This window comes from Palaemon carinicauda, chromosome 21 (genome assembly GCF_036898095.1).
Source record: "Palaemon carinicauda isolate YSFRI2023 chromosome 21, ASM3689809v2, whole genome shotgun sequence".
In the NCBI taxonomy this organism is placed as follows: domain Eukaryota; kingdom Metazoa; phylum Arthropoda; class Malacostraca; order Decapoda; family Palaemonidae; genus Palaemon; species Palaemon carinicauda.
This window is the reverse complement of record NC_090745.1, coordinates 98,005,075-98,027,574: the sequence shown is the minus strand read 5'-3', so window position 1 is coordinate 98,027,574 and position 22,500 is coordinate 98,005,075. Positions and strand designations below refer to the sequence as shown.

The window sequence follows — 22,500 nt, the reverse complement described above, 5'->3', positions numbered from 1 at the left end:
ACATATGTATCTATAGGTATTTATATATATATATATAAAATATATATATATATATATATATATATATATATATATATATATATATATATATATATATATATATTTATGTATGTATATATAATATGTATATATATAGATATATAAATACATATATATATAAATATATATATATATATATATATATATATATATATATATATATATATATATATATATATATATATATAAATATATATATATATATATATATATATATATATATATGTATATATATATATATATATATATATATATATATATATATATATATATATATATATATACTGTATATATATAAATATATATAAAATGCTCATTTACATAAAGAATATACGTCAAGACAGTTGAAATTTTATTGCTATCAACGTTTTCGTGAACAGGTTTCAAGTATTTCATTAATAGAAAATGTATAACAAAAGTTGAAAAAGATTCTTTGCATGATATAATCGTTTACCTCTTGTTTTTAGTCAGTAACATTTACAAAATAGCTTTACATCATCTATTTTTTCTGAAATTTTCATTGGAAACTCGCTGCTCTACTATAGACTACACTAGACTCGTCTCAGAACTACAAAGGAACATTATCATGATAATTATCTTCCATTATTATATTGAGTAGAGTTGATTTTTCACTTTACTCTATTGGTTTCATATTTGGTGTAAGAAATCGAGTTTTCAATGTAGGGTTTGCGACTGCCCCGAGCCTCTTAAATCATGGACGAAGAGAGAGAGAGAGAGAGAGAGAGAGAGAGAGAGAGAGAGAGAGAGAGAGAGAGAGAGAGAGAGAGAGAGAGAGAGAGAGAGATGGTTTTATATTTACATTTAATAGCCTTGAAAAATTATCCATTGTAGGCCATTGTACTTCATCCATTTTTAATTAGTCTTTGAAAATAACCAATCAATATTCTTAGTCAAATGAGAGAGGTACGGTTGGAAAGTCTGACAAATCTGATGGTACATATCGTTAGGGATGGGGTGGGTCGGGAGTATTGGGAGGGTCGAGAAACCTTGCAATAGAAGGTGTGTGTATATGTCGTGCTCTGCATAGTTAACAAGTGTGTTATAAAGTGTGGACACCAGACCTCAGATGGGTGATAGTGTGTTTTCAACCAAGGGTCGTCTTGTTTCTGTATTTGGAGTGCCATTGTGTGTTAGTTAACTCGCCTCGTGTTTTGCGTTTTGTGGTCGTTAGGGAAGTTTATTTTTGCTTTTTTTATATAAATTCCCCACTTTTGTTTACCTGCAAAAAGGTTTTATACTTGTTTGTAGATACAGGAGAGATTTATTTAAAGAAAAGTCAATTAGAGTAGGGATCACTGAATAAAACACACATGCATACACATAAGGAGAGAGAAGTGATGGTTTGCCCTTTTTTTACATAAATTCCCCACTTTTGTTTACCTGCAAAAAGGTTTTATACTTGTTTGTAGATACGGAAGCGATTTATTTAAAGAAAAGTCAATTAGTGTAGGGATCACTGAATAAAACACACACGCACACACATAAGGAGAGAGAAGTGATGGTTTTGTCCCTTTTGGCACAGTGTCAAGCCAGGTTAGATTTGACGCATGCACATGCCAAATTAGCCTTCATGAGACACGTAGTTTTTTAAGCAACAATTACCGTTCATTCATGCTAATTTTGGTCTCGTAATAGACTCTCGTATATCAATTTAATGACGCTGTACTCGCTCTTTCTGATGTCTGTGAAAACGAATATTGATGATAAACATAATTCATGTAATATTCGTTGCAATTTTCGTAGGAGATGATACTTCGCAAAGATGGGTAAGGGAAGTTGATAAAAATGATTATTCCATTAGATGTTTATTTTGATTGAATGATGTACGTGCTGATGTGATTTACAAAACTGACTGTTTGCATAATGGTAATCGTCTTTAATGTTATCAAACTTATTTTATACTTGTCATTATTATTTATTGTGTATTGCACTAAAAATATATACATTATATATGTATATACATACATATATATATATATATATATATATATATATATATATATATATATCTTTTAATACGTATGGCCCAGCCAATTATTTTGAAATTTCTAATTATTATTATTATTATTATTATTATTATTATTATTATTACTACCACAACTACTACTATTATTATTATTAATAATAATAATAATAATATTATTATTATTATTATTATTATTATTATTATTATTATAGTTGTTGTTGTAGTACCACCTCCGTTAAAAAAAATACTCTGTTAACGTTAGACACTCAAATTTCGGACAGTGGTACGAAAGGCTGGCACAGGATTGGACGCTGGTAAATTCAAACTTCAAAATTTGTAAACCCGGAGACTATTTTTGCTGAAAATACATGGTCACACACATTGATTCATTTTATATAAATTATTTCAATAAAACTTCGCTCTAAGTTTTTACCGTCATAATATCGTTTTCATAAACGTCTTTTATTTTATATGAAGAGCACCGAATTAGTGATAGTTCGTATGAACAGAAAAGGACTAAACGAAATTTCTTGTTGGAAAAGGACAAATAATTATTCGAGAGGGAAAATTTCAATAGACTTAACCGAAACCATTAAATGTAATCAGCATAATTATTTTCCCGAACTAAGAGATGATACACGTGTCAATTCTGTACCTGTAAATGATATACATAATATATGTATTTTCAGGTAATGGGTGTCTTGATGTGTGCTGTCTCCCATGTTGGGACTTTTGAAATTATCTAGACGAGTAAACCGGACGTCAATGTTTCCTCAGATTAGGATAAAAAATAATTGGCATCATGTAAGCAAGAAGTTAAAAGATTCCAGAAACGTGCTTGTTGGGACAGTGCTTTAATGAGCTTTGATGTCGTCTCTCTCTCTCTCTCTTTTTTCCCCAGCCACACTGAATAGTAGTTGTGGGCAGGATATAAGACCATTATATTTCTTTTGCGTGCAGTGAACCTTCTCAAGGGAATTCTGTTACAGGAAATCGAATCCAATGCCAAACTTTGATGACAATTTGTCTCATATTTGCTCTGTTGCATCGGAGCAGTTATTAATATAATTTATTTTTAAATTTGATTTAGTTATTTGTATAAATTATTTCAAACATTTAGTCTCGTGTATTTAATTATTTTTCCCGTTTATGAGCGATATGTCATAAAGTTTAATATATGCGTAATTACATTCTTTCAAATTTCCCAGCCTCTGCCAGAGAACTAAGCCCTTGCTTACATTATCTGGACAGTTTACGGATACATTTAGATTAAGGGCATTACCTTGATGAAGCTGTTTTCGGTGCAATTTGAACAAATCTGATGGCGTGAATAATTAATAAAAGTATACATGATGAACTTGGACTCATCAGAATTTGGGTTTTTTTTTTTTTCTTTTTTACGTAATGACTAAGGTCATTGCAATTACACATCTGAGATATACAAAGGAAGTTGTGAATTGGTGTTTCGTCTAATTAGTAGAATTCCATTTCAGAAAATTCTTAGGTTGAAAAAACAAAACTGTTCTGTAGGCAATCTGAACACTTGAGAAGGGATGTTGTTGGAAGTTTGGATTATAAGAAACCAAAATAGATTATAAACTAATGGTAGATTGAATTACTCTATAGAAAAGTAATATCAAAGGTCTAGTTTATCATAATACCAGTCAAGAAAAACCTTAATATAAGAGTTCCATGTGTGAAAAGCTCCTCAATTGTGGTTGTGTTATTTTGAAAATAAGAATTTTCGCATGTGTGTTCTGTCTCCTCCGTTTACACCAAGTTATCATTAGTGTCAGAAAATGACTACTCAAAACTCCTCCACATTTGAACCTAATTGGTATTACCAGCCTGCCCACAGTGGCCGGCCACCTGGCGGAAATCTTTCCCTTCCAGACGTCCTGGAATCAGAGTCTCTCAGTCATGAGTTCTTGGACAGCGACTACAACGCTTTCTGGGCTGGCAATCTGAGTAATGGCTCTCTATTCTTGGACGATTTCAATTCGTCGGATATATGGGACGGGTTACTCCTCGGAGGCAACCTCAGTCGCACTTTCTTTGCTGGTCCTCAAGTCCACGTTGGTGTGGAGGTCCAGCTGTTCTCAGGGTGGGGCGTGGGTGTGTGGACAGGTGTGTTGGTGATCCTCATGGTTGTGGGAGTGACCGGAAACGTCCTTGTGCCTATCGTGGTGATGAGGACCCGGGACCTGCGGTCCTCGACCAACCTGCTCTTGGTGAATTTAGCGGCTGCAGACCTCCTGGTTTTGATGGTGTCTCTCCCGACGGCGCTGACGGAGCTCCACTCAAAGCCCGAAACTTGGGTGCTCGGCGAACACATGTGTGAGTAACTAAGTTTGCTTATTTGATTTATGTATGGTTCTATGCAATATAAATTTGTTCTCTTCATTTATTTGTGTGTCTTTGTAATAACTTAATTATTCTGCCGGAAGACAATTCTGCATGGTTTTTCTGTTTAAAGAATAAACTTACAATATTTTATTCTCAATATGCCTATCGCATGTCTGTTCCTTATATGGAAAATAATAATCTCGATATAGTATTTATTTCATTTTTTAATATTCGTTACCAGGCCCCAATTTATCGGCAGTTACCGTTGTTTCCCATAACCATTTGATGAGTATTACTATCTCCTCTTCGTTTATTACGTACTATTATTTATGATGACGGATGACTACGTATATTCATGTGTACAATTGTCAAACTGAGTAACCTTCAGATGTTTATCCTACACATGTTATTAAATTAATTTTTAAAGGGACCAACGATTATTTTCTGTAACTGTGCGTATTTGTAGTTTGACTTATAATTTTTTCTTTATGTTCTTTTAACCTTTTTGTCTTATATATTGATCTTAATTCATTAGCATCATATCGATGGAATGATATGAAACAAGATCGAAGTCCCCAAATATTTCGTACCTAGTTGACTGTCATTAGTTATCTTTCCCACTTTCATTAGATTAAGTCATTGCTTGTATATTTTCCTTTTGCTGCCATTTAAACCAATACCATTTACTGTACATACAATTTACTCTGTACCGTTAAATTTAAGTATGCATACATTTATAAGATAGAGTGTGTCTTACAATCCGGTTCAGTCCCATGGATAATGTTTTATAGCAGCGTTGTGAGTTTTCAGCAATTAGTTTTTTCCCTTATCTGTTGCAGTTTTCTGCTAAAATAATTTTCTTTCCAGTGGTGTTCTAATGGTCACATTGTTCTATTCTTATAATTCTCAAACATTCATTTGGCTCCAATGAATATCTGGCTATGTTTTTTTTTTTTTTGCAGTTCGTGCTTTTTCATTTGAATGTTCACACAATTTCAGGCCACTATTAACTTTGGTTACTAGCTGAAATGACTGGGCAATGGATGAAATAATGAATGCTTCTGTTATGGAATGGTTTTTGGATCAATATAAATATTTTGAGGCACTTTACTTATCAGGAAGATGTTGAGGAAGTAATTGCGACGATCGGAGACTTTTATGTTAAAAGAGTTATTTATGAAGAATTTTTTCAAATTACATGTTGAGTATTCAATATCCAAATAATAAGCAGGTACACAGTTCAAACTCTTCCTCATTTTTTTTCATCAGTTTGTCGATTTATTAAGCTATGTATATGTGTAAGCACTTCCTCATGTTTCTGTTTCTTCGCGTGTTTGGGATTCGACCACGCAATCGTCTGTATCAATTTGTCTTTATATGTACTGTACATGTCTATTTATTGGTGTCATCTTTTTTTTTTTTTTTTTTTTTGAAAAATCTTCCCTGTAATTTACATTTTTGTAAAACTTCCATGAAAAGTTTATCTCACTGATCAACGCAGATTAATTGGAATATATATTTTTCACTTCCTTCAATAGGATTTTGGGAAAATTTTATATCTAATGTATCATATTTCATATGAATATGTAAAAACCATCGGTAATCTGATATCATTGACATGGAACGGCCTTAAATTAAACTAGCAATAGGCAATTGAAAACGCTTAGATTTTTTTCCCTTTCAATGATGTGGTACAGCTATAAACATTGCTCGCTTTTATGAATGAAAATGTCAAAGTGTAAGGGTTTTTATAAAACGTTTTATCATCAAGTGTATTAAGTCTAGCTTAGCCAATTTCCTGATGAGAGATTAATGTTTGCGTTTGTTTATTTTGATTAGTGCAATTCGTCTTTAAGTTGGAGTTATGATTCATGTTAAAAAGTGCCTTTACTTACGTCACTAATCTTGATAGTTATCGTTCGGGAGTTCTGTAAAGGAAATTTTTATTCTATTTTAATTAAAGCTTAGGGTTGATATGATTAAATTTGAGATATATGTTTGAATGGCTTAAGTCTGTCGTTGAGACCAACATATGGTCGGCCTCATCATATGATTTTTAGCTTAAATTTATTGCACTTTAGATCCTTTAAAGTAAGATATGGACCAGTATCATGATTTCTCATTATTTATGAGGATTTTGACTCCCTGCATTGTTCTGTGATAGAGATATACTAGAAGTGTTTTTATTTACGACTCCCTTTTGACAGATCAGAGTTCTGGGTTCCAATTGCAGGCCGTCGGTTCCGTCCCGGATGTAGCTGTCCCTAGATAGTAGCCTGTATTATCACATAGGGGTTATACCTTCCGTTCTGTCTAGCTCTCCTAAATTGTGGATCTTGGCTGTCCTAGCGTAGGACGTCAGTTCAGCGCCAAACTTTCTTATGGCCCTCTTACCCCTGGTGAAATTCATACTTCATATTCTCCCAGTACCCTTTTTTTTTTTCTTTGTATCTGACGCTACAATCTCTCTCTCTCTCTCTCTCTCTCTCTCTCTCTCTCTCTCTCTTTCTCCTCTCTCCTCTCTCTCTCTCTCTCTCGTAAACACCCATTTATCAAAGGACTTCCCGTTGACGTTTTCGATGTTAATTAGCCTGAAATGATCTGAGATCAACAACCCCTCAGTAGACAGAAAAACCTTGTGCCACCTGGCGAAGCCCGGAAGGCAAATGGGTCAATAAAAAGAAGGTCTCCAGGAAAACATCACGTGGAAGAAGGAAAGCAACGGAGCTTTGAAAGGAAAGGAAAGCAAAGGTGAGAAGGTGGGCAAAGAATGAAATTGGAAAGGTTTATCTTTTGAAAAAGGGCTGACAGGACAAAAAGCTTTTCTGCTGGAGAGAAGATGACGAAAAAAACTTGGAATCTTACTCTTCACATGTACAGAGAGAGAGAGAGAGAGAGAGAGGAGAAGGAGAGAGGAGAGAGAGAGAGAGAGGTATTCCATTTTAGAATTGTTAGAATTGTTACTTATGACTGACTTGCTATAAAAAGATATGATTGCATTAGGAAAACTGCCCCTTTATAGGGTGAATGCAAAGAGAGAGAGAGAGAGAGAGAGAGAGAGAGAGAGAGAGAGAGAGAGGATTTAATTTTTGAATTGTAAAAATTTTACTCACGACTGACTTGCTGCGAAAGATGTAAATGTATAAGGAAAACCTGTTGACTATACGAAAATGAGAGAGAGAGAGAGGAGAGGGAAGAGAGAGAGAGAGAGAGAGAGAGAGAGAGAGAGTATGCAGGAGCGTGACGTTAGGTATTACTTAAAGTGGTTGTCTCTGTTGTCCTTTTATTTAAAGTCGCTGTTGAGATTTTGCCAGTCACATGACTTGCATATGTTTTCTCACGTCATCGTAAAAGTTTTGGATAAATATATTTGTGTGTGGCATTATATATGCAGTAGATTTACATATTTTGATCATGGTTATTTTAAGACTATATATTTCTGATGGTCAATAGATTTGATGTCCTACGCAGAATAGTTTTATTCGGTTTGTTTCTGGATTTGTGCAAAAAAGAATGTTGGACTTTTTACTATATCGGCTATGAAATGAGATTTCTAAATAAAGGAATTTTTAGACATTTGGTTTAGTTCCTTGCTTTATTCTCTGTAGATATCCTTCTTAATTATCGATCAATGTAAAAGTATTGTTATTAGTATTATTATTAATTATTATTATTATTATTATTATTATTATTATTATTATTATTATTACTAGCTAAGCTACAACCCTAGTTGGAAAAGCGGTTTGCTATAATTTAGAGCTTAAGGGGCTCCAATAGGAAAAAAAAGCCCTGTGAGGAAAGGAAATAAGGAAATGAATAAACTATATGAAAAGTAATAAACAATGAAAATAAAATGTTTTTAAGAACAGTAACAATATTAAAACAGTTCTTTGATATATAAGCTATAATAAGAGACATGTCAGCCTGTTCAACATAAAACATTTGCTGCAAGTTTGAACTTTTTCAAGTTCTACCTATTCAACCTACCCTATTAGGAAGATCATTCAACAACTTGATTACAGCTGAAATAAAACTTCTAGAATACTGTGTTGTATTGAGGCCTCATGATAGAGAAAGTCTGATTATTAGAATTAACTGTATACCTAGTACTACAAACAGAGTAGCACTGTCCGGGAAGATATGAATATAAAAGATGGTCAGAATTATGAAGAATCTTATGTAACATACATAACGAACTAGTTGAACGACTGTGCCAGAGATTAATATCTAGATCAGGAATAAGAACTGTAATAGATCGTAAGTTCCTGCCCAACAAATTAAAATGAGAAAACTTAGGTTCATGGATGACACAGATGTTTCTTTGATTTTAATAGTGCGTTGTCACTGACATTATTCATTGTATATTCACGGCTACATGCGCAAATTTGTCTATATTTGCTTGCACAATTAAAGGTTTGAATCATATCAATTTTGTTGTTTAGGAGATATTTTTCATGTGTAGGAATCAATTCAGTGACGTGTTCCGAAGAAGTGAGATACGTTAGCAAAAGGAATACCGTGTACTGTATATAAGAAGGAAGTTTATTACGAAATAACTGTCCATCAAGGTGAGATTTGACTTTATCGATAATGCCTTTTGGATTAAAGGTGATAGGAGAACAGTCAACATAAAGGTAACATTTTTATCATCGAAACAAGATATTAACAGCAGAAGGAGTTGCCTGTTTGATGTACTTGAGTGATGGAAAGAAGGGCTCACTGGAATCACAAGTCTGGCCGGAGATCAGGTTAGAGATGACTTGCATAGTGGAATGTTTGGTTAGTTATATAACTGTAAATTGGAAAGTAAGGATATATTAGATATGCGCAGTTATAGTCTTATAAATAACTTAAAAAGAGTTTGATAAAAGTTGATTAGAGTAAGTTTTAATGTCAGGTGATAACTATGAGTCGATTTTCGATTTATCATCAATCATATGTTAGAATTAGAAGATCTTTCAGTTATTGAGAGTCTGTGGATTTTATCAAGGTAAAATTTGGTTTTGTGAATCGCTATATGCCTTGATATTAGATGCATTCCGAAATTGGGATTCTCGTATAATTGTTTGTTAATAAATCGTGTTATTTTATATTGAAGAGGAAATCTGAGCGTGGAAATGGTGAAAGGAGTAATTAGGTTGTATGTCTGAAGATTTTTTTTTTTTTTTTTTTTTTTTTTTGCATCATCGACTTTTTTACTTACCCTCTTCTTGATAAAGCTTTTGGGGAAAATATGTAAGAATGATTTTGGATGGGAATCTACTTATAAAAGGAACAGGTATGAAGGTAGAGTGGAATATAATATTTGTAGGTGATCGTGTTGCGATTTAGGGACTGGTTTGAGGAAAGCTTTCCAGAATGAATGAATCTAAAGTCCCTCAGAAGTGCATAATCATATGGATGAAGGGAAATATAATTGAGGCTATTATGCGTGCACTTGTCTGTGAATGTAACCGCAGAAAAAAACTTTATTATTCAAGTGATCGTTTATGTTTTAAAGAACTGTTAATAATGTATGTTGGGAAAAACTATTTGATATAAAAAGAGAGAAATAAAAGGATCATTGTAAATAAAAAAAATGGGATGTAATAAAATTATCAGTATTTAGAGTAAAATATACAATTTATTAGAATTTATATATTAGGTTGATATTTCTAAAGTAAGGAGGAGAAATCATGGAAATTCTGACTACGTGACGTGATGGAAGGAAGGAAAAATGGTCATCTTAATGAAGCAAGAGGTAGAGTGTGAATTTAGTTAAGTTTGGGGAAAGCATCGTGCCTCTAATGAGGTTCTTGTTTAAGTGCATGAAGAAGAGGGTTCAGGGATTATGTCTATCATTCATGACTTAAGAGAGTAATAAGACGGTGAAAAGACTATGAACAGCTGTTTAGGTTAATTGACGTTTGGGTGCAAATCAGTGTTTATATTTACATTAAAATTTTCATCCACATTGTTTTGTAGTTCTAGCTGCTAACTAAATTGGTTTGCATTACTGAAGATTCCTCTTTTTAGGAACAGAGTAAATTCATCACAAAAAGAAAAGACGAGAAAGTCTAGTTGTCATGCATAGCTTTGCCTGGAGAGGGAAGAGCAAGGGGTTATCTTTTAGCCAATCATAGACCTCGGGGAATGAGAAGGCAAAGCATCCTTATCGCTATGAAAAATCTTTATACAAAATATATAAAACTAGAAGATTACCAAGAGAAGTAAAGCTGATAATCTTATGGTAGCCATTACCTTGAGACAAAAGAAATTGAAGATAATCTGTTGAGACGAAAGAAATAGAACGAAAGATAATCTTTCGAGATGAAAGAAATAGAACGAAAGATAATCTTTCGAGATGAAAGAAATAGAACGAAAGATTATATGTTGAGATGAAACGAAAGATAATCAGTTGAAACGAAAGGAATTGAACGAAAGATAATCTGTTGAGACGAAAGAAATAGGACGAAAGATAATCTTTTGAGACGAAATAAATGGAACTAAAGATAATCTGTTGAAACGAAAGAAATAGAATGAAAGATAGTATGTTGAGACGAAAGAAATAGCAGGAAAGATAATATGTTGAGACTAAAGAAATAGAACGAAAGATAATCTGTTGAGACGAAAGATAATCTGATATTCATCATAAGTCCTGGCAGAATGGGGAGGATACAGAGACTTCAGATAGAATGGAATATAAAAGACAGTCTTGTGAGTACGCGGAGGCATGAGGCCAGAAGCGATAAGCAGGATGCCTTTATGTTTTATGCGCAGCTTAAAAGAAAAAGAACAATAAGTTAAGATAATTTTGAGTTTATACCGAGCTGTAAGAAAAATGGGCGAGAGATTATCTTGTGTAGTACCGAGCCTGAAGGAGAAAACTAAGTGAATTTCATTTTATGGAATTATTATGAGCTATTTTTGTTGCTGTGATTAGCTAAATACTTGAGTAGATTATTTGGTTGTCTCTTTATCTTTTTCTCATATAATGAAGAAGTTACGATAATTCTATGAAAATTTATGATCTTTTCGATTAGTGTTCGACCTTATTTTGATACAGATGAGATCATATTGCCTTGGATGCTTTCTATATAATCCTATTGTATTTTGGAGGTTTATTGCTCTCATTATTATTATTATTATTATTATTATTATTATTATTATTATTATATTTATTATTATTATAATTATTATTATTATTATTATTATTATTATTTGTGGATTTAGTTTCCACAGAAAAAAAATGCTTTTCGAAATCTTAGATAACAAAGCAAATAACATTATTTCAGTGAATATAATTTAAATGATAACGAATGACAATTTCACTAATTTAGCTATGATTATAGCCAAAAATTATGAAGCGAATAAATAAATGTAAATTAGAAAAGCATGCATGAGGGTATCCTGAGAAAGAGGGGTGCAATATCCAGGACTAGAATACCAGGGTACAGATGGAATGGCATAACCGAAGATTGGAGAACATTGGCTATATGGTCACTAACTAGTAAAAATAATTAGGCAAATTCACAGTACAATTTTAAATCTGGATGAATCAAGTAAAAAGGAATCGAAAGAGTAATTGAACTGCCTCATGACTAATATGCACAGTTAAGTAATATATATTGAATAATTTGTTTTATCAAATCCAATTTGGTCATTAATTGCTTGTGCGTGTTCTTCATTGTTTCACAAAAATAAGTATAATACAAAAGATTTTGATTATCTTTTTCTAATATTTTTTTTTCATTTCATTGTGACGTTTCGCTCTTTGTAGCTGTTGATAAGAACTGTGTCATTTTTCCTTCCACTGTTATTCTGCACCAATAGCCAACTGCAGATGACTATTTTTAGTCACAGCCAAGCCAAATAAATGAGACACGTTTCTTCATATGACGTGAAAATGTTGAATTTGGTGCATCATTGTTGCAAGGACAAGCAAACGAGAATACGCTGACATTTTCATGTTTTGGATGAAAAAAATAGAAAAGGAGACAATTTACTTTTGCATATTCAGCGTTGTCCTTTTTTTTTTCCATCGTCTTGCTACATTCTGTCATCGTAATTACTCGTCAGACTCATTCAGAGACATTAAAACTGTCTGTCGTGGCCCACTCACCCACATGGTGAGGAAGGTAATGAGCGAGTGCGGCCAGAATTATGAGAAGCAGAAGCTGGGTCATTTGGCATAGAAGACAGGATGCTCCTGCTGCAGGCACATTCGACGACGGTGGTGGTGCTATTAGACAGATCTGACGGCGATGACGCTGATGGGGGTCATCATTCAAGAGACGTCGGCATAATCTGACGCCGCGAGATAAACGCAAAGATGATGTAGTCATGTCTGCCCCCTTTCAAAGCTGACTCCTGTCGATATTTGTTGGCCGGTGGGAAATGGTTCATCCTTCTTGCAGTCGGTGTTTCTGGGGATGCTGAGATTGCACTTTCGGTTGTCTTGTTTTCTGATCCTCGAAAAGGAGATTTTTCAGGATCTCAAGAGGGAATTTCCACGTCATGCGAAATGTGTGCATTTGACATTGCCTTGGTAATACCTTTGGGTATGATTCTGTTGCATATCGCGTGTTTTGCAATGTATATAGGTAAATAAACATATATGTTTACTCACACATACATACGCTTACCCAAACATAAACACACATTATATATATATATATATATATATATATATATATATATATATACTATATATATATATATATATATATATATATATATATATATATATATATGTATATATATATGTATATGTGTATATATATATATATATATATATATATATAGATATATATTTATATATCATTGGCCGCAACTGGTCCACTGAAGGACAAATACCTCATAGTCTGTTTATGGTCTATCGATGCCAGTCTATGCCCGAAAATTTTCATAGTTCGTCAATCCATTGTCTTCTCTTCCTTCCCCTGCTTCGTTTGCAATCTCTATGTACCAATTCTGCGAGTCTTAATGTCCATCTGTTATCTGTAGTTCTCAGTATATATATTGCCCACGTCCATTTTTTTTTTTTACATGTTAGAATATCCTTTACTTTTCTTTGCTCTCGTATCCATATTGCTCTTTTTCCTGTCTCTTAGTATTATTCCCATCATTATTCTTTCCATTGCTCTTTGAGTTGTAACTAGCTTATTTTTCTAAGGGTTTAATAAGGCTCCAAGTTTGTGATGCATAAGTTGATACTGGTTGGAACATCTGATTAAATACCTTAAATTTTAGAGAATGTGTCATTTTATTTTCTAAAAGCTCTCCATCCTATTCTTATGATTCTTTTGATTTTGGTGTCATGTCCTGGGAAACGCTTACTGTCTGTGATAAGTATGTATATTCATTAGGATTCTCTACAGGTTTGTCCATCACTCTTTATTTGTTGTCTCTGCATCTTCATTGGACATTATCCCAATTTTACTCATTTTAATTTTCATTCTTATATTTCTGCTAACTTTATTCAAATCTTCTTTCACCTTCTGCAATTCCTCCCATGAAATACTTATGAAAATTATGTTATCTGAAAATCTTAAGTTCTTAAGGTATCACCCATTAATGCTAATTCCTACATTTATCTAGTTTTATATAAGTGTAGGAAAATAAAATCCTAGGTCAAACGTAGAAACTATCTTTCTGTTAAGCTTCATTATTTCAATTAGTTTAAATAGGCCACTTAATTGAAATTTTTAACTCTTGAATATGTTTATTAAGAATGGGGCAGTCAATGAAATATTTTTATTGGAAGTGTTGTTCTGTATTAAATACATTGTGGGATTGGGTCATGTGGATTATTCATTGAATGACCTCAAGTCAAATGAGTTAGGTCAATTCTAAAACAGAAGTATATTGTTTTAATAGCCATGGTAATGTTATGAGGAAAACATCGTCTTTTAGTTTAAATCTAAACCTATACATAATGTAATTTCTTTCACAGTGCTGATTGTGGATGGATTTTTCTTTACTTTATTTGAGAAAGAACCCTTCTTATGGTGTACAGTACTTCTGTTTATGGGCGACAAAGTGCTTGATTATTTCTAAAACATGAAAGCTATTTTAGCAGTTTCGAAGTTCATTTTCTATTTATCCCATGAAATAAAGCTACCGATGTTGTGCTACTGCATGGCCAATATTTATTTAAGCATAAGAATTGATGAATAAAATATTTGGGGGGAAGGGTTTTTGTGGTGAGAAAGATGTCTTGAGAGGAAAACCCTTTGATAGTAATATATTAGTTTTAGTGGTAGGTAAAACAGATATATACGTTCAAGAATATGCGCTTATTTATGGTCACAGATAATTTATATGTTAAGGAACTGCCGGTTTTAATAGAATTTTGGGTTCATGATGCACTGACACCCTTGTACTGTAGGATTTTATGGTACCACTCGAACTATTGAGCAGAATAGGAAGGAAATAAGCAACTGAAGTATAATATTCTAGCTGTTGCAGTCATACCGACCTCTGGATCGAACGTATTTTATAATTCTACTAAATCAACAAAACGAAGATAACCGTATTTTGTAGTGGTGGTAAATCACCAAAACCAAGATGAACGTATTTTGTAGTGGTGTTCAATTAGAAAACCCAAGATAAGCGTATTTTGTAGCGATGTTAAATCAGGAAAACCAAGATGAACTTATTAAAGTAGTGCTAAATCAGCAAAATCACGATGAACGTATTTTATAGTGTTAAATCAACAAAACCAATTCTTACCTTTTATCATTAAAGCTACGTGAATTTGATTTCAGCAGCTTCAAATATCAGAAGGAGACTTATTTACCCTTGTTCCAAATTCCATTAATGCAAAATGTACCTCTCTCCGAATTACAACGTTAAATTTAGTTTCGGTTGGCTTAGTTGATGTATGACATTGGAGTTGATTTTTTGAGTAAGCCTTTAAGTTCCAGGAACAAAATACTTTTCTATAAATTACTATGATTTGATGATCTGAGCATCAAGGAACTTCGGATTTTTGTAATGGTCGAACTGGACGAAGACTAATGAATTAGAAAGAACACCACCATTTCCACAAGCAGATCATTAATGGTTTCATTAATACCCGGAGTTACATTGGTTAATAAGCTTTTCATAAGTTACTCGCTTGACTCAATTCTCAGTGCTGTGAGAAACAAAAAATATTTATATGATTTATGTTAATTTAACTTCCGTTAAATTCGACTTATGAAACTTCATAACCAAAGAATATCAGTACAAACCATGCTGTCCAAAGACAGAGTTTAGGTTATTAGTTCTTCATGATCTTTCGATGGATAAATTTTCACGGATTTCAATTTATTAGATTTTTTCACAATTTTTGTCGAATTTGGTAGTGTAACAAGATTGTTATATTGGGTAAGTTCATATATATATATATATATATATATGTGTGTGTGTGTGTGTGTATATATATATATATATATATATAAATATTAGATATTTATATATATATATAAATATTAGATATTTATATATATATATATAAATATTAGATATATATATATATATATATATATGTGTGTGTGTGTGTGTGTGTGTGTGTGTATGTGACTTGGAGAATGAGCCATGAATTATAAAGTAGGAAATGTGTAATGTTTGAAATCCATAGTAATTAGTATTATTTGCTTATTGATATAGGGTTGACATTTAATTAATTAAGTTTTTTTACCAGAGCATTAATATTATTTCACTAGACTTATATTTATGATTATTTGATAGATGTGTAATTCTATCATCATTTTAATTAATTTATTATACTTTTTATCGTAAAGGGTTTAATATGACTTATCAGGAATAATCTTTGATTGAGGTAGTGATTGATGGATACCAGATAACTTATAATCAATCAGTCACTCACTACCTCAACCCAGCAATCCTTAGAATTATAATTCCCTGTTTCATTAATTGTAATTATTCAAAAGTAAGAAAATATAAAGAACTATAGATAATACATAATTTAAATGCTCAAGGGAAATCATAACTTGAGAAGTAAATTCTCGTGTAGATAGAACCACTCGAAATTGTTTGTTCTCACAGCACATGTAGCAAATATTTCAACGACACTTTCAAGTAATGCTCACAATATGGTCCGCGTATATAATGTATTCCTTCCTCATGAAGTGGGCTGAAAAGTATATACAACATTATTGATATAATCTGTCCCGGCCACAGGGATACAGATGTCAGACGCACGAGATTTTAATAAAAGTGTCGCCAGATGAATGATGATGTCCCTCCCGGTAGGGCAGCCGACCATTCATCTTATTCTTCCCGGGACTTTGAGACCGACTATCTGCAACATACCGCAACTGACAGCGGCCGAGGGAGACGGAGGCAATAAAATCAAGGTTGTAAAGATGACGAAAAAGAAAAATAGGATGCGGCCGACTACACCAGTCAGTCCGGGCTGTGACTGACACCTGACCAAGGAACATCTAGCAAAAAGTTGAGAGAGAGAGAGAGAGAGAGAGAGAGAGAGAGAGAGAGAGAGAGAGAGAGAGAGTTTTGATTTATTTGCTCTAAGATTGCGGAAGAAATGTCTGATAACTCATCTCTTATATTCAATGAAATCATGTTTCTCGTATTCTACCTCATATTATCATTTAAACGATTTTCTCCTCTGAAGAAAAAAATTACCCAAAGACTTGCGTTCCTTTTTTTTTTTTTTTTTTTTTTATACACTAGGTTTTGGCAAACCTGATTTGAAAATAAGAGCTTGCCATTGTTGTCATATACGATGCCTAGCTGTCAATTACGTTTTACTCTTACTTAATTGCGTTACTTTGAATGGCATTGTCACATGAATAAAGCCTTCAAGACAACTAAATATAGATGGTTTGTTTACACGAGGGATAAATAATTTTGTCTGATTGAGAGCTTCTAAATTGAATGTCAACTGTTAATTGGTTATTATGATAGGAAGTGTATTGTTTAACAGAGATGTGTGATTTGATTTTAGTATTATCTTTACTTTTGCATAGAGACTGTCATATTAACTATGAAACTCATCATCACTGAACGATAATCGTACGGTAGGATTTTTTTATCTGTATATATATATATATATATATACACTCACACACACACATATATATATATATGTATATATATATATATATATATATGTATATATATATATATATATATACATATATATATATAAACATTTATACAAATGTAGGCATGCGTTTAGGTATAGTTCTCTTGTTTGATGGTATGCTCAGACAAACTATTCTGTCTGTTTCCATATTTCATTTCCCCACTTGGCTATTTTCCCTGTTGCTGTTGGAGCCCCTGAGCTCATAGCATCCTGCTTTTCCCAGTTTTCACCTTTAGGCTACTTACACTTGCACAGATTCTTCAGATCTTCAAATGTCTTTCCCTTTTATTATTATTTCTTAAGAATATGAATTTGGGCCGCTGTTTCATCATTCATTTATTTCTTCATCTACTTTGTGTATATTTACCGCCATATCGTTCTTCTTGTTTCCCACGTTATCCCTACATCAAGGGGTCGGTTGCCTGATGCGCCTCTCCAATGCCTTCTATCAAAGGCATCATCCTCTTCCACCAAATCTCTTCTCTCCATATCATCCTTCACCTTATCTCAGCATGTAATTCTCTGCCTCCCTCTTAATCTTTTCCCCCTAACAAGTTCTTCCCAAGCCCTCCTCCCTCCCTCTCCACCTTCCATTCTCTACACGTTGCCATACATCTCAGTCGTGACACTCTTATCATCTCTGTAATCTTTACTACGCCTGCCATGCTTCTTATTTTATCATTTTCCAATCTTTCATGCTGTGATATATCCCGTAATGTACCTCAGCATTCTCATCTCTGTTCTCTCAAGCCTTGCCTACTCTTTTCATCTTAAACCACATATCTTTAATCTGGCTCTTATTCACTTTCGCCTTTCTTGTCTGAAAATAACATTAAATAATCTTTCCTACTCGTCGCAGTAGATCAATATTTTATCGTCTGGAAACACCACCCACTTCCAGTTCACGAGGGCTCTTCATCCTATAACTTTGCATCTGCATCGCCTATCCTTTATGAATAAAAAAAAAAAAAGAAAAAAAAATCACAAAAAATATGCCGTGTTGTTGAACTGATAAAAATGATAAGATCTATTTTCGACTAGTAACCATCTTCCAATTGCAAGATCCTCTTAGTATGAAATAAAGGTTAACGTATATATTTTTATAAAACTGCATTTCACACACACACACACACACACACACACACACACACATATATATATATATATATATATATTTACATAATTGTAATGCCATTGTAGTCTTATTAAACATTCATCTATTTAATGTATATATATATTTATATATATATATATATACATATATATATATTTATATACATATATATATATAATATATATATATATGGATTAAAATCAACACAATTTCGTGTTTAAATAGAAATGAATTTCTACCACGTACTTGGGATCGAACCCTAGGCCCTTTAAATGAAAGACCAGGTCGCTTCTCTGGTGGCATGGTTGGAAGCGACCTGGCCTTTCATTTGAAGGGCCTAGGGTTCGAGCTCAAGTATGAGGTAGAAATTTATCTATATATATATATATATATATATATAATGTGTGTTTATATAATTAATTATAAATACATACACTTACACGTGTGTTTTGCCGAAAATTGTATCTTATCCAACTTTTTTTTTTTTTTTTTTTTTTTTTTTTATAGGAAAGATTGAATCTTTTATCCAAATATTTTTATAGATAACATGTTTGGCATTGTCAGTAACCGCACATATCGTGATATTTGTCGCAATGGCACCTTGAAAACCCAGTAAGCAATGGGACACCGTTTTCCAAACATAACAAGAAAAAAAAAAAAAAAAAACGAAACGGGAGATTGATGAAAAGATTATTTCTTGGCCAGAAAAGACGTGATTCACCATTTATCAGAAATATGAGATAAAGAAAAAAAGCAAACTTGAAAATCGGTAGGTGTAAATCCAAATCCTTGCCGTTGTATTTTATTTTTCCCTTTTCTTTTGAGGTAAGGGCCATCACGTTAGTTTCTTTGGTCACTGCAACCTCGCCACCTTTTTGAGCTAAGGATGGGGTGTTTGAGGGAGCTTCTATGTTTATCTGCTGAGTCAGCAGCCATTGCCTGGCCCTCCTTGGACCTAGCTTGGGTGGAGAGGAGTCTTGGCGCTGATTATATGTACATATGGTCAGTCTCAAGGCATTGTCCTGCTAGCTAGGGCAATATCACTGTCCGTTTCCTCTTCCATTCATGAGAGGCCTTTAGACCTTTAAATCTTTATGCCATCTGCCAGTGAATAAAAGAGAAAAGGACGATGGGAACCACCTTTATGAATACTGAGACTATAAAACTTCTGTACTTTTGTCGCGGTCTGGTTAACCGGGTTCTAATATTAGGCACCCGATATGTGGTTCTTATTTAGACAGGGATAATTTTATAGCCTCCCACTAGATGCGAATATTTGATGCTCGTCCAACGATGTTGGGACATTATTGCTCTGTAAGGGGATGCTGTAGGCAATGGACACTCAGGACAATGACAAGGAAAACGGGAAGTTTAAGTAAGTTTATTTTTATTATTGTTTGTGTGGTTGTTGTTTTTAATGGTGTTAAGTGTTCCGCATTATTGACATACTGTATGCATTTATTTACTTGGCGTTGCACAGTTATTTATGGTAAAAATAATGACTGTTACATTTCGCAAAGAAAGTCAGTTTATCTCACGAATATTTCTCCATGTGTTCGAGTTTGCTCATTTATTTTCTTTATATATTTGCCAAGAGAATTGCGTTTATCTTCTTATGGGATTCTCTTGACACTGGTAAAGATTGATCAAGATACATGAAAGAGCTTCTGAATTGGATGGGTTTTGTTTTCCTATTCACCATCAAAGCTCTTGAGTGAAGTCATGATTATTTTTGTACAGCTTAGTAGAAGAGGTTAACCACCAAAGGAAGCATATGTCATACTAGCAATGAGGTGTCTGGGAGTCTAAGCTGGTTAGTGTATGATTTATTTTAGTGAAATTCATCATTCAAGGTTTATATTTTCTTGAATATTTAGGAATGCTTTTTGCTAGTAGATACTTCTATCTCCTGGGTAACGTTATTAATTTCCACATAGTGCATACATTTGTGATTAAAAAAAACGGATTTGAAAATGAAATAAAAGTAGATGAAGGTAAGATTAGTGAGCGGAATAAAAAGTAATTTGTTTAGATAATCAAGACAAAACGTAAATGAAATCAATTACCAATTAATTTTATATATATGTAAAAAGTTGTTCCCAATGAACTACGTTTATGATGTTATTAAATTTGAACTTAATGCGCTGATATATGAGAATTTTTTTCTTCGTAATTCTTTCTAACAAATTCTCCCAATTTAAAGGACCTTAGTCTTTATTTAGATACCCTTAAGTAAGCGTTAGAATATATAAGACCTTATTTACACTTAAATAACAAATGAGTGAATGAGGCATTTAATAGGATCCTCTGAATTATATTATGAAATCGTCCGTAGATACAGAGTCTGGAATACGCACCAGGAAAACTGAATTAGAAAAAAGAAATAGAATATTTACCGTTAAGTCAAGAACTGTTATGAAATGGCTTCAGAGTTCCAGTTTTATAATGCCAACTCAAAAGTAGAGAGAGGAAAAAAAAGGTACATGTTCATGTATCCCTAAAGGGACTATTAGGTTGTTTCTCGTTTCATTTCACTTAAATTCTCTCTCTCTCTCTCTCTCTCTCTCTCTCTCTCTCTCTAGATTTATTCAATTACCATTATATTAGCGTTGAAATACTTGAAGACATATTTAAACTTGAATAACAGGTAGGAGAATGCCTTTTAATTACATCTTCTGGATTGTATTACGAAATCTCCTCTCTCTCTCTCTCTCTCTCTCTCTCTCTCTCTCTCTCTTTAAGGTAGGGGAATGCCTCTTTATTACATCTAAATTGTATTACGAAATCTCTCTCCTCTCTCTCTCTCTCTCTCTCTCTCTCTAAGGCAGGGGAATGCCTCTTAATTACATCTGAATTGTATTACGAAATCTCTCCCTCTCTCTCTCTCTCTCTCTCTCTCTCTCTAAGGTAGGGGAATGCCTCTTAATTACATCTGAATTGTATTACGAAAATCTCTCCCTCTCTCTCTCTCTCTCTCTCTCTCTCTCTCTAAGGTAGGGGAATGCCTCTTAATTACATCTGAATTGTATTACGAAATCTCTCTCTCTCTCTCTCTCTCTCTCTCTCTCTCTCTCATTAACATTGCATCTTTTCTACCGTTTTTTACATAACTGCAGCTTTTCTTTCCTCTCCTCTCACTATTTATGTCTATTTATCTTCTCATCAGTGCTCTCTGAGCATCATATCTTCTAATGGCTCGTTTTCATACAAAATTCTACTTAAATCTTTCATTTTATTTTGTTTTGTTTTGAGAGAGAGAGAGAGAGAGAGAGAGAGAGAGAGAGAGACTTCGAAATATAATTCAGATGTAATTAAAAGGCACTCCCTGCCTGAGAGAGAGAGAGAGAGAGAGAGAGAGAGAGAGAGAGACATATTTCGCAATACTATCCAGATGTAATTAAAAGGCATTCCCTTACCTGTTATTCAAGTTTAAATATGTCGTCAAATATTTTAACGCTAATGTAAGGGTATCTGAATAGATCTAGAGAGAGAGAGAGAGAGAGAGAGAGAGAGAGAGAGAGAGATTTTATCATTGAACACATCTGCCTCTGTCTTTACTTGAAGTGGAGTAATTTTCCCCCTATTAGCAAAGTGGTTACCGTCTAAGAGGAGGATTTAAAATTTATAATGTGTCTTTAGTCTAAAGTTTTTAATGTGCTCTTAAGAGGGTATTTGTATTCATAGTTCAAAATTTAAGCTCAAAATTCTTTAAGGCTTTGGGCTTGAGATGCATAGTTTGGCAAGAAACAGGGCTTTATCAAAACTTTTATATATATAAATTTTTTTGCGGGTTGGGCTTTGGGTCTGAAGGTGGCAGGTAGGAAACTTTGCGGGATATTTGCATTTTGATGACGATACTTTTTTGAGCAGCTGTCATCGTCTTGTTTGTTTCAGTACGGTCGCATGAAAATAAGATTT

General features: G+C 33.3%; 1 protein-coding gene across 1 annotated transcript in view; it reads left to right on the top strand.

Annotated features, from left to right (window-relative positions):
- The first annotated feature begins 3,523 nt into the window (after positions 1 to 3,523).
- Positions 3,524 to 22,500, top strand: part of LOC137615336 (thyrotropin-releasing hormone receptor-like) — a 509,619-nt gene continuing 490,642 nt past the window's right edge. Inside the window, exon 1 of the mRNA XM_068345133.1 lies at positions 3,524 to 4,363. Within this exon, the coding sequence (XP_068201234.1) occupies positions 3,826 to 4,363 (538 nt within the window). The 5' untranslated portion in view covers positions 3,524 to 3,825. The remainder of the gene's footprint in view (positions 4,364 to 22,500) is intronic.